This window comes from Pseudomyrmex gracilis, unplaced genomic scaffold (genome assembly GCF_002006095.1).
Source record: "Pseudomyrmex gracilis isolate BER0280 unplaced genomic scaffold, ASM200609v1 scaffold_752, whole genome shotgun sequence".
Classification (NCBI taxonomy): Eukaryota; Metazoa; Arthropoda; class Insecta; order Hymenoptera; family Formicidae; genus Pseudomyrmex; species Pseudomyrmex gracilis.
Window position 1 is genome coordinate 37,765 of NW_018021336.1, and position 13,190 is coordinate 50,954.

The 13,190-nt window shown below is 38.6% G+C and overlaps 1 protein-coding gene across 1 annotated transcript; it reads left to right on the forward strand.

Moving 5' to 3' along the window:
- The first annotated feature begins 745 nt into the window (after positions 1-745).
- LOC109861426 lies at positions 746-3,681 on the forward strand. Its single transcript, XM_020441065.1, has 2 exons — positions 746-2,265; positions 3,609-3,681. Exons 1-2 carry the CDS (start codon positions 1,560-1,562, stop codon positions 3,653-3,655), a joined length of 753 nt encoding a protein of 250 aa, XP_020296654.1. The 5' UTR covers positions 746-1,559; the 3' UTR covers positions 3,656-3,681.
- Positions 3,682-13,190: the final 9,509 nt, after the last annotated feature.

Below are 13,190 nucleotides of genomic sequence, written 5' to 3' on the forward strand. Positions count from 1 at the left end.
AAGATCGACGACTCTTTATTTAACACAAACATAAATAAATTTTGTGTATTTTGAGAAATATTCAGTATAAATTACTAAACAATACTACACAATATTTTTTCTTTAATTATAAGTAACGGGATTCCGTCAAATTTCAGAGCGCGAGAAGCGACTCGACTCAAAATATTAAGCAACTCTAAATTCAGTAAATATTAATAAAACATTTCTACTTGATCGGTGTTTCACCGGTAATTCCCGCGAGAAGTGCGTGAAGTTCTGCGAACAGGTGGATCTGCAGCAATCGGCGGCAACATTTACGCTTCAAGCGATTTGCGTATGCGACGCATGTGCGCACAGGATAAGATAGTATGCCGAAATTGCAGGAAAATGTTTGATGCGTGCGTCACAAGGGAAAGGTGTTGCAAGTTACTTTCAAAGTAAAATCTCTAGCACTTATGCCACCGCGTAATCGTCACTGTCGTCACTATGCGTATTACTATTACACTAGGCTTTCAAATCAGATAGACAGGATGGCAAAATGCTTTACGCGCGCACCGGATTCCGCGAAGTACGGGACTCGGTCTCTCCGTGTTTCATTATTTTTCCGCTACAAGTGAGATGTGACGTCGAACAACTGGTATACTCTGGTAATACTAGAATTTAAGGGAATATAATCAGCATGTCGACAAGTTCGTCTGAGATGAAACGAACGAAGTAGCTCGTGACGTCAAAGAGAGGAGGGCCCGAGGTGGCACATAAGACGTGCAGACACAGGAGAGGGGGGATTAGTCACATCATCTTGTACATTAGCACGAGCGAGCCCCTGTTAAGTGGGGCAACACCACCCACGTGCACGTTCACGGGCAGGATAAAAAATCCTTCGGCGATCAGGGAATATTCAGTTTTGAGCAAACCATTAAACGAGACGATCGAAGAAGACTGACTATACGACTCCTGATCCCTCGATCGACAGGTCGCAACCGTGAGAGATCGCATTTGAAGTCGAGTGATCCACATCGAGTCGTCGGGAATTCACAAACCGGCCGAAAACGCTTGCGAGAAATCGCACGCTCGACTGGCTTCTCTCATATCACAACAGAGAGCTGGTTGAAAAAACGATTAGTTTGATTTACATCACCCGTGACGATCGCTCGGAATTTGGAAATTAAGAAATTTCGGACGCTTTGCCGATATATTTATATCTTTTTTGACATCTCTCACGTCGAGATACATACCACCGATTTTATCGAGTTTCAAGGGAGACTCGATAGAGAAATCTCAGAAGACGATCTATTTTCGGTGACGAAATAATCGATCGATGAAAAGAACTTGAACTCACGCCGATTTGTTTGCTGTTTTCTCACCTGCAATCGTACGACCTTAGTGTCATTTACGATTGTGTAAACAATCAACGGAGATTATTCGAAAGTATCCTCGAAGACGAATTGGTAAAGTGAAGAAACACGTGAACAGACAAGAATTTATTTTAATCCGATAAAGCGACTGCATCAGCGATAAAGATTGCCGACTTCTGCAAGGAGTCTAAACTTTCGTGCGCGTTTTCAGTCTAGATAGACATAATGCTGATATTCAACAGCGTCGGATTGTGCCTGTTTGGTTTTTTCGCCTGTGTAATCGTCAGCATGCCGATCGTCCAAGGTCGTAGTCCGAGACGATACCATCGACACCATTACTCTCATCCGAATTATTACGATTTCGCTGAATCGCACAATTCGGAATATCACGATTCCTATGAGCCTGCGGAAAAACGTGGATATCCTCGGGATGTCTTAAACCATTTTTCCGGAAACGAGGAACAAATATTGTTTCCTCGTCGATACAATTTGCGAGATCTCATACAACATAGGCAGAAGACGCGCAACATCGACGCATCATCTTCCATGAAGTTAGTCGCCAGACGAAAACGTCACAATAAACACGGCGGCAAGTTGGCCTATCAAGTCGGCTTCACTGAGCCAGACAGAGAGATCACGCAGTGGCAACACGATCGCGACATGGAGAAACAACTTCGTCTCGAGTTTGAGGTGAAAGAAGCGCAGAACAAGTCCATCTGCAACTACACCGTGGAGACGATACCGGACACCCGGGGCTCTCGGGTACCGCGAAATTTGGAGAACGTGAAGTGCAATCACATCGGCAGCGACTGCCAGGGTAGCGCCTCCTGTTGCGTGCAGACGTACAAGAACATCGAGGTGTCTTACGGGGACGGCTACAGAGAAACGATGAAGATCTACGTGGGTTGTGTGTGCGCCAATAAAGAATTCGGTAAGGGTTTACTCTCTAACGGGTTTACAGAATCTCCTTTGCCTATTCACTACTGACATTGTGGGGGCGTCTTCGGAATAAACGACGACTCGTCCCGGTGATAACAATTGTCTTTCGCAAGTCTCGATCCGGTGCGAATTGAGCAGAATAGAATATGAACATGTTTTAATATAAGTAACTACAATTATTAACATTTACATTCATTTTGTGACAAAAACAAATAGGCATCGCGTACAAACACGCGCAAAATGTAACAACTTGAAATGTGTGTCAGGGCATTTTTTTTTAGCCAACATTATTTATTTATTTATTTATTTATTTATTTAATTGTATTATGTATTTATTCCTGATTGTTGCATGTGTAAAACGTGTAAGAAAAGTGACATATAATCTGTTTCGCATATAGACACAGATTAACACATTATCGAAACAAAAAGAAAAAGTAGGACACGTGCGATAAATTTGAATGATGGTACAATATATAAATAGTTATAACCGTGCGGTAATAAAAAATGTATGTCAACATCGAACATATCGAATCTTTCGTAATTGATAAAATTTGCACGTAATCGATAAATATGTGACCAATTTTCACAACTCTCTCTATTAAAATATGATATGTGCGAAAGTGTGTAGTCTTTTAAGCAATTTTAGATCATTATCACGTTTTTTAAATGTATACGCCATATGTAATAAGAGAAGAACAGTATTATATAAGTCTGAAACAATCTTGATAATTTAGTATCGATGTAAGTTTATAATACGTGTACTTTTTTTTACTTTTATGATGAATTGTGAATCCAACTGTGAATTTAATCAAAAGCAAACAGTATTAAAGCAATTTTTCTTTAACTCTGTGTTCTTTATATTTCTCCCACACAAACATATCGTCACATCACAAGTGTAAAACTACATTCTATATAAATTTTCTTATATGCTTAACATGTTACATTAACATTTCAAACCTGATGTTAAATATTTTTGTACGAGAATGAAAACACACTTGTCTGAACATAAAGAAAGAATATAATAAACTGCAAATTCGTTGAAGAACTTGACATAAAATAATAAACAAAACTTTATACATATATTTATATGAAAAAAATTACTATTATTATTATTTTTTTTTTTTTTTACTTTTTTCTTCCGTGTTTCAAAACACAATTAATTAGAATAGAACGTGCGTGCAATATGTATGTGTCACACACAGAGTGTAAAAACCGCAATTTGTGACATTTTGAGGTTTTTCTTTCGCGACAAACCGATTCGAGACTTGCTTCTTCACGAGGATAATTAGAGTCCTATTAGAATTTCGTCGCGTTTATCGTGAAAATGTTTCCTAGATTGCGCAAATCACCTGGCAAATGTGACGGAGACAGTCGGTCTGTGACACACGCATACATATCACTTTTTCAAGTGGAATCTTCTTCGAGATTACTCCATATCCGGCAATCTCTGACGTACAGGACAAGGAGTTCTTGTACGGTGATTCACGCAGAGAAATTCCTTGTACACACGCGTCTTCCGAGAGGGACTTCCCGAGAGAGATTCCAGGCTCCAGCAACCTGTTCGCGATCGAACCTCAGCGCAATTCGTAATAATCGTATCATATAAGCGTCCCACATAGAGATAGCGTAATACACTGAGCAAGTTGCAAGTAAAGGACGGAAAGAGATGGGAACTGAGATACAAAAGGGTCGAAACGCGCGGGGAGCCTCGAGGAGGGAAGTATAGATCGACAGTGGCGGAAGATGTACGGCTTAAGATATTGCAAGAATTTCCGATGTGTCATCGTAAGGAAATGCTGAATTTTTAGCCCTCCTTAGTCGCGACTGACGTTTATGCAAAGATATTGCAACGGCGATAAGAAGATATACCAAAACCGCAAAGAGAGATAGAGACACTGTGTCTACGCACAAATATTATTAATAGTACTGTGAATTACTACTTATTGTGAAATCTTCTTCACGTGGAGAAAGTTAAATATAACAATTATACATACACATATATGTATACATATATTACGTATACACGTATTGCACCTAATAAAGAAACGTAATCAAATAATTCGATTTTTCCGTCCTACGTCTAATTTTTTGCCATTTTAAACTCAAATAAAATTCAATTCGATTCTGAATTATCTCACAATTAAAAAGAAAATCAATAACACATGTTAAACGAGTTTGGGTGAGTGCCTAAAGATGCCACTAGTGCACAATGGCCAAATTTAGTTGGACACTCGAAGATGTGCTACAAAACACATAAAAGGACAAATTTCGTAAGCGCGTCAATAAAAAAAAAAAAAAAAAAAAAAAAAAAAAATAAAAAAAAAAAAAAAAAAAAAAAATATCTAAACCGGAAAAAAAAAAAAAAAAAAAAAAAAAAAAAAAAAAACACAAATAAAACGTTTAAAACAAGAAAATAGTTTTCTCATGAAGCTTCCTCGCGAAGTTGCTTATTTCTTTCAGATTACAGTCATGCGAATGCCGTGTCGAAAACTAAATCTAATCCTTGTCGTCTGCTGCATTATCTCTGGTGTCTGAATAGAGAAGTGTAACTTTCTCACGCCCATTCTGTATAATCATACATACACAGGTATTCTCTGCAGGTGGCCAAGGGACAGTTTTTATTATTAGAAGGTAAAAGGTAAGTGAGTGATTCAGATAATCGTCTAGACACTAAAATGTTTAACGTCTACCATAACGTTAGATAAGGGATAAACGGCATGTCTAACGCTAATTCTCGAATCATATTTTACATCTTTTGAACACTATCGTATACATAGATGTGTGTGCACGTATATATGTATAAATGTGCATATATATATTACGTATATTTTGTTTTATATATATATATATATATATATATAATGATAAAGGGAAGGGATAATGGGAGCTTGTAGGGACGACACGTTTAAACTCTTCTACAATTTTTTTAAAGTGTTTACAAGTGTTTTTTAAAGTTACCAAATGGCCTTTCTTTCTCTTTTTAAAATTACAAATTTTACAAGTAATTCTTTAATTTCACCATAAACCCTCTCAACATGTTGACCGCGAACTTCTTCAATTTCTTCAATTTCAACATTTCGATTTACAATTCGCATAAGAATGCGAAAGTGACATTTAAGTGATAAACGTTTTGTCGAGACAAAGGTCAACGGGTCTACAAATTAGTCTGCCGAATAATTTTCGCGTCCTATTTTTGTTCCAGACGTTCTTTGGAAATGCTAATTTTAACAATAAACACGTAACACACGCACATTATATTCGCTGAGAAAAAGACATTATGCTAACGTTTTTTGTGCGCTCGTCCAAAAATTTTCGTCTAAATTGGCATAAATGTAAGTTTAATACTTCTTTGTATGGTCGCGTCCGCACGGAATCTCGGGTACCTTGAAAGCCGGTTTAACGGGTAAATCACATTATACGAAAACGATTCTATATATCGACGCGTTGGTCCTCTTAATTTAATCTCTAATCTAACCTACCTTAACTCTCTCACTTAAACCAGACCCGTTCCGTATCGGCGGTTGTCAAAGTCACCGCTGGTTCGTTGACATTTGCGTGGGATGATTGCGCGGAGCGGCGCTTGATCGAGATGTTAACAGGCGATAAGACACATGTTGAGGGATGCCCCTCGAGAAAAAGTGTCCCGCAAATCGCTGATTTGCATTGTAAAGTTTACTTCCAAGGTCGCCAGTAAGTCGTAGAAAAGTATTACTTGCTAAATAGGCTTCTACGCGGCTGTCATAAATGATTGTTACGTGTGCGGAATAACGAAAAACCTTTTACAACGTATGCGAATGATATCGAACGAACATAAAAAAATGTTCCCGCGTGATATTATTATACCCTGACATGAATTATTTGAATAATTCAAAGAAAGAGAAAAAACTGTTTTCTCTTTCTGTAAAAAAAATAGAAAAACAATTGTAGAGAAAGATGTGTTTGTAGAATTAACTGTAACAAGTCTGTAGCAAAAGTTTTGAAATTTAATGTATATTGATATGTAACGTATGTGACGTTCTGCGAGACAAATATTTTGTATTTAATAATCAAGATCTTGTTAGCAAACTATTTTTTCCAAATAAGCCATCTAGAAATTGACCCATGTACTGACAAGTCTTGAAAACAGAGAATGTTTTGAAAGACACTATTCGAAGAGCACAAATAACGCACAAGAAACATCTCTCCGAGAGCAGAAAGAGAGAGAGAGAGAGAGAGAGTCCGCAGCCGTTGAAGAGATCAGATCGGAGTAGTAAATAGACAACGTGTGACATTAATGTTAAACATTATTAATATTAATATGAACTATAAGAGCTTTATCAAATTTATTTTATATTTAAATAAATTTATTTATTGCAATATCTACATAATTAGCTATAAAATTATTGTGTGTACACTTGAAAGAGAATTTTTGTTTGTTAAAATGAATTAATTTAATGAATAAATTTATCATAATAAAATAAAAACGTAACCATACGAGTCAAATAAAATCGCCAAAATGAATTTTGAACGGTATCGGTAGGATAAAAAAAAAAAAAAAATAAAAAAATATGTCACAATCATATTATTGAATAAAAGCGTTTTTTGAAACGGTCTTTTGTCTGAGATGTAGTTTCTTTCTCTTCGAATATCGTAAGAAATTTCTATTTAATATTCTGTTTCGGCCTCAATTAAATACGCGATGTATCCTGTAATCTCGCAGTGTGTGAAAGACAAGCACTTGCGCGTAGTTTTAATGCCGTTTTTAATTTTCTCTCACATATAATATGTGCATGCATAATGTCAACGAGAAATAAATTTGACATATTCAAATCTGATTAGAATGCAAACTAAATATATAATGTTAAAAATCGAAATTTACAATCACATATCATCATTCTCAATTGATTCTGAAAGACCGCGGAGCTAATAAAATTTTTTTTTTATTTAAACACTTATTTATTAAGAAGTTTTACATGTGTCGATAATTGGCGGGGTTGCAGTATTACAGCGATAACGGAAATCGTCGATAAATTGCTCCAACAAGCCAGAAAGGCAATGAGAGGGATGCAACGGGAATGAACGCGGAGTCGCGATCCCGGAGCAGCACTTTTTTCAGGCAACGATACGACTACGAGAGACGGAGGATCGTGGTGGAACCAGGCAAAGCTCAGGAGGACGTAATCGGCTGAGGGGATTTCGTATTTATCGTATACCTAAAACCATCTCTCTTTCTCTCTCTCTCTCTCTCCCTTTCCATCCTACCTTTCTCTAACAAGCACACTAGTTGGTGAACGAAAAGTCCACCGGTGCGTAGGATATATACGCGCGTGTGTCAGTGCGTGCATATGGAAGAAAATCCGACGTGAAAACTGCCGAGAGTGAAAGAGAGAGAGAAAACGAGAGAGAAGAGAAAGAAAGAGAAAGAGACAGTGGTATGTATTTCAAAGACTATCAATCATTGGTAACCTGTAAAGGATCTAATTATCCTGGAGCTGACTGGGCTCCGTTCACTGCACCCACCGCTCGTCTTGTCCATCCCCGGTTGGCGGTGGTGCCTCTACCTCCTCCTCCGTGACTGTTCCCGTTTCCCTTTACCCCTTTCGGGAGGCCCCCCTTTTTCGCTCTAGCAACCACCCTTTTTCACAGGAGAGCAAGACAGACAAGGACAGAGCGACAACGAAGGAGGAGACGAGGAGATCAGGCAGAGAGCGGAGAGAAAGAGAGAGAAAAAGAGAAGAGAGTAAAATTAGAAAGAGAAGAACTGCAATTGCGTGAGTGCGAAGAGTGAGCTTTTTAATTTCTTTCTCTGTCTCTTCCCCCCTCTTTTTCTGTCTCTTTCCCTCCTCTTTCTTTCTCTCTCTCTCTCTCTCTCTCTCTCTCTCTCTCTCTTTTTCTCTCTCTTTCAACCCGTCTCTCTGAAGAGAAAGATAGAGAAAGAGAGGATGGCGGGTGTCGGTGCGCCGCCTTTTTTTCGTACACGCCAACCCCATGTCTGCCGGCATCTATGTGTACGTACATACGTGTGTACACGTACGTGTGGGGTAAATGTATAATAGTGAGTGCGGGTAGTTGGTTAGGTGGCCTGGTCGATATATCAGGGCTCCGCTGCAGCTGTCTGTCAGGCTCGCGAACTCAGCGCTAGACGACGGGCTCGGGGTCTAGAGAAAAAAGCGACCGGCTCGTTTCGTCTCTCTTTTTCTCCCTTTCTCTCCTCTCTTCCTCTCTCTTTATAGCATCGCTTCTCTTTACTCTACGTTCTCGTCCTCGACCCCTCTCCTCACCGCTCCTCCACTCCTTCTCTTTTCTTTTTTTCTCTTTTTTCTTCAACCTTCGTTCCTCACTCTTTCCCTCTCTTTCGTTGCTTCTGGGTAATTTTTCATCGGTGCAGCGGACGACAGAAGCGCCGCGACGGCAGAGGCGGTGTTGCCGCGGATACGTACATACACAAAGACGCGGGGGCGCGCGCGCGTGTGAGACCGCACGGGGGTGAGACGGTGCACGAATACACGCGCCCCTTCGGACGTACAGTGCGCACGATTGTCGGATATATCGTCGTAATGCTTTGAAAAATTTAAGAGCCAGAAGGAGCATTAGGACTAAGACTAGACCGTTTCCATCCTAACACTTTTCTGTCACTAAAGGCTTTTTCCGCACCTTTATATGCAGAGCAATCCGACGGAAATAAGATATCCTTTGATATCCTTTTTAAACGCGGCATTTCGTGTAAATAACTGTGGACATTAAAGGAAGCGTTTCGACACAAATGTAATCTGACTATTATATATTTTATTACACTTTAATAGAACATACGTGTCACACATTCCCTCATCTTCTTCTAAAACGATTATTCCTCTATCTAACAAACGTGTCCTATGTTATTCGATTTCGATTATTGAATAAAAGCTATTATATGTTATTATAGTTCTTTTCAATGGACACTCTTCTCTATATTGTATTATAGTAAAAATTAGTTTAATTAAATAATGCATTAAATCCGCATTAAATTTGGCTGATTTTTCAAAGTAAGCTTTACAAAAAAAAAAAAATTGTTCGTAAGATTAAATAGCAGCTTTAGAAACGCATCAGACTAACGTTTTGCGGAATGTGTGCGCTGTTCGTGTATTCGTTCGATATCAAACAAACCGTAAGTATCTCACCCAAAATCTCTCAACATTCTCTACTTTTTCAGCTAAAATGATAATGCAATCACCTGTAGCGCAATAACAAAACATAATCGGATGTAAAAGATTTTAAGGCTTAACATTTAATTAAAATAAGATAGCAGAGTTAGAGTGAATTAGATTAAGGTAGATTAGATTCAAACAGATTAAGGCAGCAAGTTAAAATTTTAATACATGCAATTTCCAGAGTTTGCAAATAAAATAAAATAAAAAACAAAAAACCAACTTGTCTGCCCATATTTTGTTTGTACGTGTGCAACATGCGTAGATTGAAGTCGTTGCAATTATACTGATTTCAGTTGCTGGTTAATAGTAGTCGTTTTTCCTTACCAATGAGGCGTACTGTGCGCACACACAAAACCCCGCCGCTGTCACATACACCTGCACAGGCAGGGAACCCGCGAAAAAAAGCGCGTCCAGAGCGCATGCACATATACAGACGTAGAAATACACGCGCATGCGGGGACTCACGCTTTTACACACAGACAGTGCCTCGGACACTCGTGAAAAATCCGCTCAATCACATTCTCATACGGTCATATCGGGTATCTCTCCGTGTGTACCCACATGCGCGCCCACCTCCACCCGTCACCCTTCCCATCCCTTCAGCGAGAGAGCGCGCTCGCGCGCGCGCGCGAGCGAGCACACGTGGATGCACATACACGTATGAACGCAAGACATTCGTGAAGATTCGAAGATGTGGATACACGGAGTCAGCGGTGGTAGATAACCCCCATGAGATTTCCTCCCTCCCCGATGCCTAGCCATCCCCGTCTCCACCTCCTGCACACCTCCTCTACCTCCTCTACCTCTTTTTCCTCCTTCTCATCCCATCCTCTCTCGTGGTAGCAAACCTCTCTAGGGGAAAAAGTAGGAAAAGAGTAGGGAGGATCGATTTTTACTGGGGCAACCGCTCTTCTCCTCCTTCCGCATGCACCCTCCTGCATCCATATCGCGCTACCTCCTCCCACATTCCCTTCTCTCTTCCCTCACATCCTGTACTTTTCTGAGCTAGCCATGCTATGCCCTGTCCCGGTCGTAATGCACCGTCTCCGCCCCGGCTAACACCCTTCCTCCCTCACCGTTAACTACCCCCTCTCTCCTCCCTCGGCGACCAGCCCTCCTCTTGTTCCTTCTATCCCCCGATGTCCGTTCTCGTCTGTCTTCGTCCTTCGGTGTGCACTTTGGCCCCCCGCAACAATATTCCCCTTTTTATTCTACGAAAATATTCAAGAGAGTATTAAACGATGGTACCATGACGATCCCTTTACCTCGATGCTCGTCTCTCGGCTTCTTTGGAACGTTAAATGTCGGGACGGTCAGGCCGGTGACGAGGCATTGGAATCAAAAGGTATGAAGGGAAAAAAAATTTAGAAATTGACTTTGAGCGGTTTTATCGCAGTTTGAGAACTGTTGAAGAATTTCGATACGCTCTACTTTCACTGGGGCTTAAACGAGAAGAAACGCCGAGAAATCTCGAGAGTTCGCAGAAACCACACACTCGCACGTTCTATATTTAATATCCTGAGAAGAGATAATGCCCATAATACATCCTGAAATTTAAGTCTTAATGGTTTTTTGTTCATTACATGTCCTCTGAGATTTTCTTTAAATAAAATAATAAGATAAGTTTTTGCATAAAAAACAATGTGTAGTTATTAATTTGTTATTATATCCTTACATATAAATGTTATCAATTTTTTAATTCTCTTTACTCTTTGTCATATACTGAGATGACCGTAGCTTACTTTTAATTTTATTTGAAAAATTATTTCTTTTTTTTAAATTGTATATTGAACTTATTTTCGATAACATAAATTTTATTGAAGACAGAACGTGCTGACGATTGTACGTAAAATTAAATTCGCGTAAAATTAAATTTTTTTAATTAACAAAATATAACACAGATGAAAAATATTTAAATATAAAACTATGTAATTTTTAGATAAATTAAGATAAATTCAATATAAGAGAAGAATACATGTGCGATATGTTAAGATATTATAATTTCAATTATATCATAAATACACGTATTTCAACATGAGATACGCATGAGATAGTTTTTTTTTTTTTTTTTTTTTTTTTAATATAACATATTAATATGCAATCAGTTGTACTAATACTTGATTTTTATAGAAACAAAGAATAGTATAATGAATCTTCAAGTTCATTCTAAGAAGACGCGGAGAAATAACATCGAGAATTATTATTCGTTAAAAATACTGCTAAATTAGAAAAACAAGTTTCATTGATAATAAATAATATTTATAACTAATAATATTTCTTTTTTTCACACTTATCACATCATATGTGTTCTTAATTCATTCAACTCATTCACATATATCAGATTTCCACGCAGCCTCCGGTAGAAAGTATATATATTGTCTACAATATATAAAATTAGTCCAATCTAGTGTGTATAAGATAATAAGATCTAAGTATATATATATATATATATATATATATATATATATATACATACATATACATATATACTCTAAGATAAACATAATGTAAGATTATCCACTCTCTTGCAACAGCATGTTACTTCAATCTCTCTCAAGAGAGAACTCTTGCATAAGAGATATTAATGCATAATATTTTTCTACTTTGCATTGTTCCATTCAATTTTAACACTCTCCGCAAACTCTCTCTCCTACAGACTTAGTCATCTTTTGCATGTTTTTGTTCAAACCTACTTGTGCTTCTTTCTGTTAACAGCGGCGCCTCTCTTTCTCTCTCTCTCTCTCATTCTCTCTTTCTTTAGAATGACAAGGTCAGTAGATGGCACAGAAGACAGCCGGGACGATTGTTGAGGTTGCGGATTGGTGTCAAGTGGCACCCTATGCCATGTGCGGCGGCCCATTCAGTCGTTCGTTCATTCAGAAATATCCTGCCTCTTCTTCTCCCCCTCCCCCTCTCTTCCCGCCATTCAACAAGTAGATCATCGAGCCTATGCGGCACCCTCTACCGTCGGACCTACGCAACTTCCAAGGGTTACGATCTGACTGAGGGGGTTGTTATGCAGTAAATCCCGAGTTCTCTCGAGTCTCCTTCAGAGGCCCGCGCATCCTGCGAGACTTCCGCGTCCTACCCTCTATCTCTATTTCTACTCCCCTCTTTTATCCTCTCTCTCTTTCTCTCGAGCACACGTCGAGTGTGCCAGATAAGTCGTCGACCCTAAGGCTGCTTTTGCAAGAATTTGGAGAGGACTTGTCTAATGTGACGTTCAAAAAGAGAAATAGCTATGCGCTTATCGAGCAGTTATAAAGTCATTCACATGTACATTTATGTACATTTATTGTGTTTATACACATATCAATCATTTATTTTTAAATTATTTAAGAAAGAAAAGACAATTTAAACGACTTATTAAGGTTTGCATCACACAAAACAAAGATGTAGTGATGAGAAAGTTGATTTTTTTCGGTGTTTAATGTAACACACTATTTGTTTTATTTCCTTCCTGTAGTTACTGTATTTCTGTGTTTCAAAGAGAAAAAAATACAAGAAGAAATACACTAAACAACTAGACCGTTAAAGAGACCAAACAACGAAAGTGAGCTGCAAACTGTATTCGAAACTCGAGCGAACTATTCAAAAGTGATTCATGAAGTTTTGCGATGTTGCCTTCAGCGTAAATGAGAAAAAACAATTAAGAAAACTTCTACACGAAAGTTGATTGTACGCGATGAAAAAATAATCTGTAATTTAAACGAGCTAGAAAGAGAGAGAGACAGAAAGAGAGAGAGAGAGA

Coding starts and splice junctions, on each gene's coding strand:
- LOC109861426 (XM_020441065.1), top strand. CDS start 1,560: ATGCTGATATTCAACAGCGTCGGATTGTGCCTGTTTGGTTTTTTCGCC. Junction 2,266..3,608: donor GTGCGCCAATAAAGAATTCG/GTAAGGGTTTAC, acceptor AATGTTTCCTAG/ATTGCGCAAATCACCTGGCA.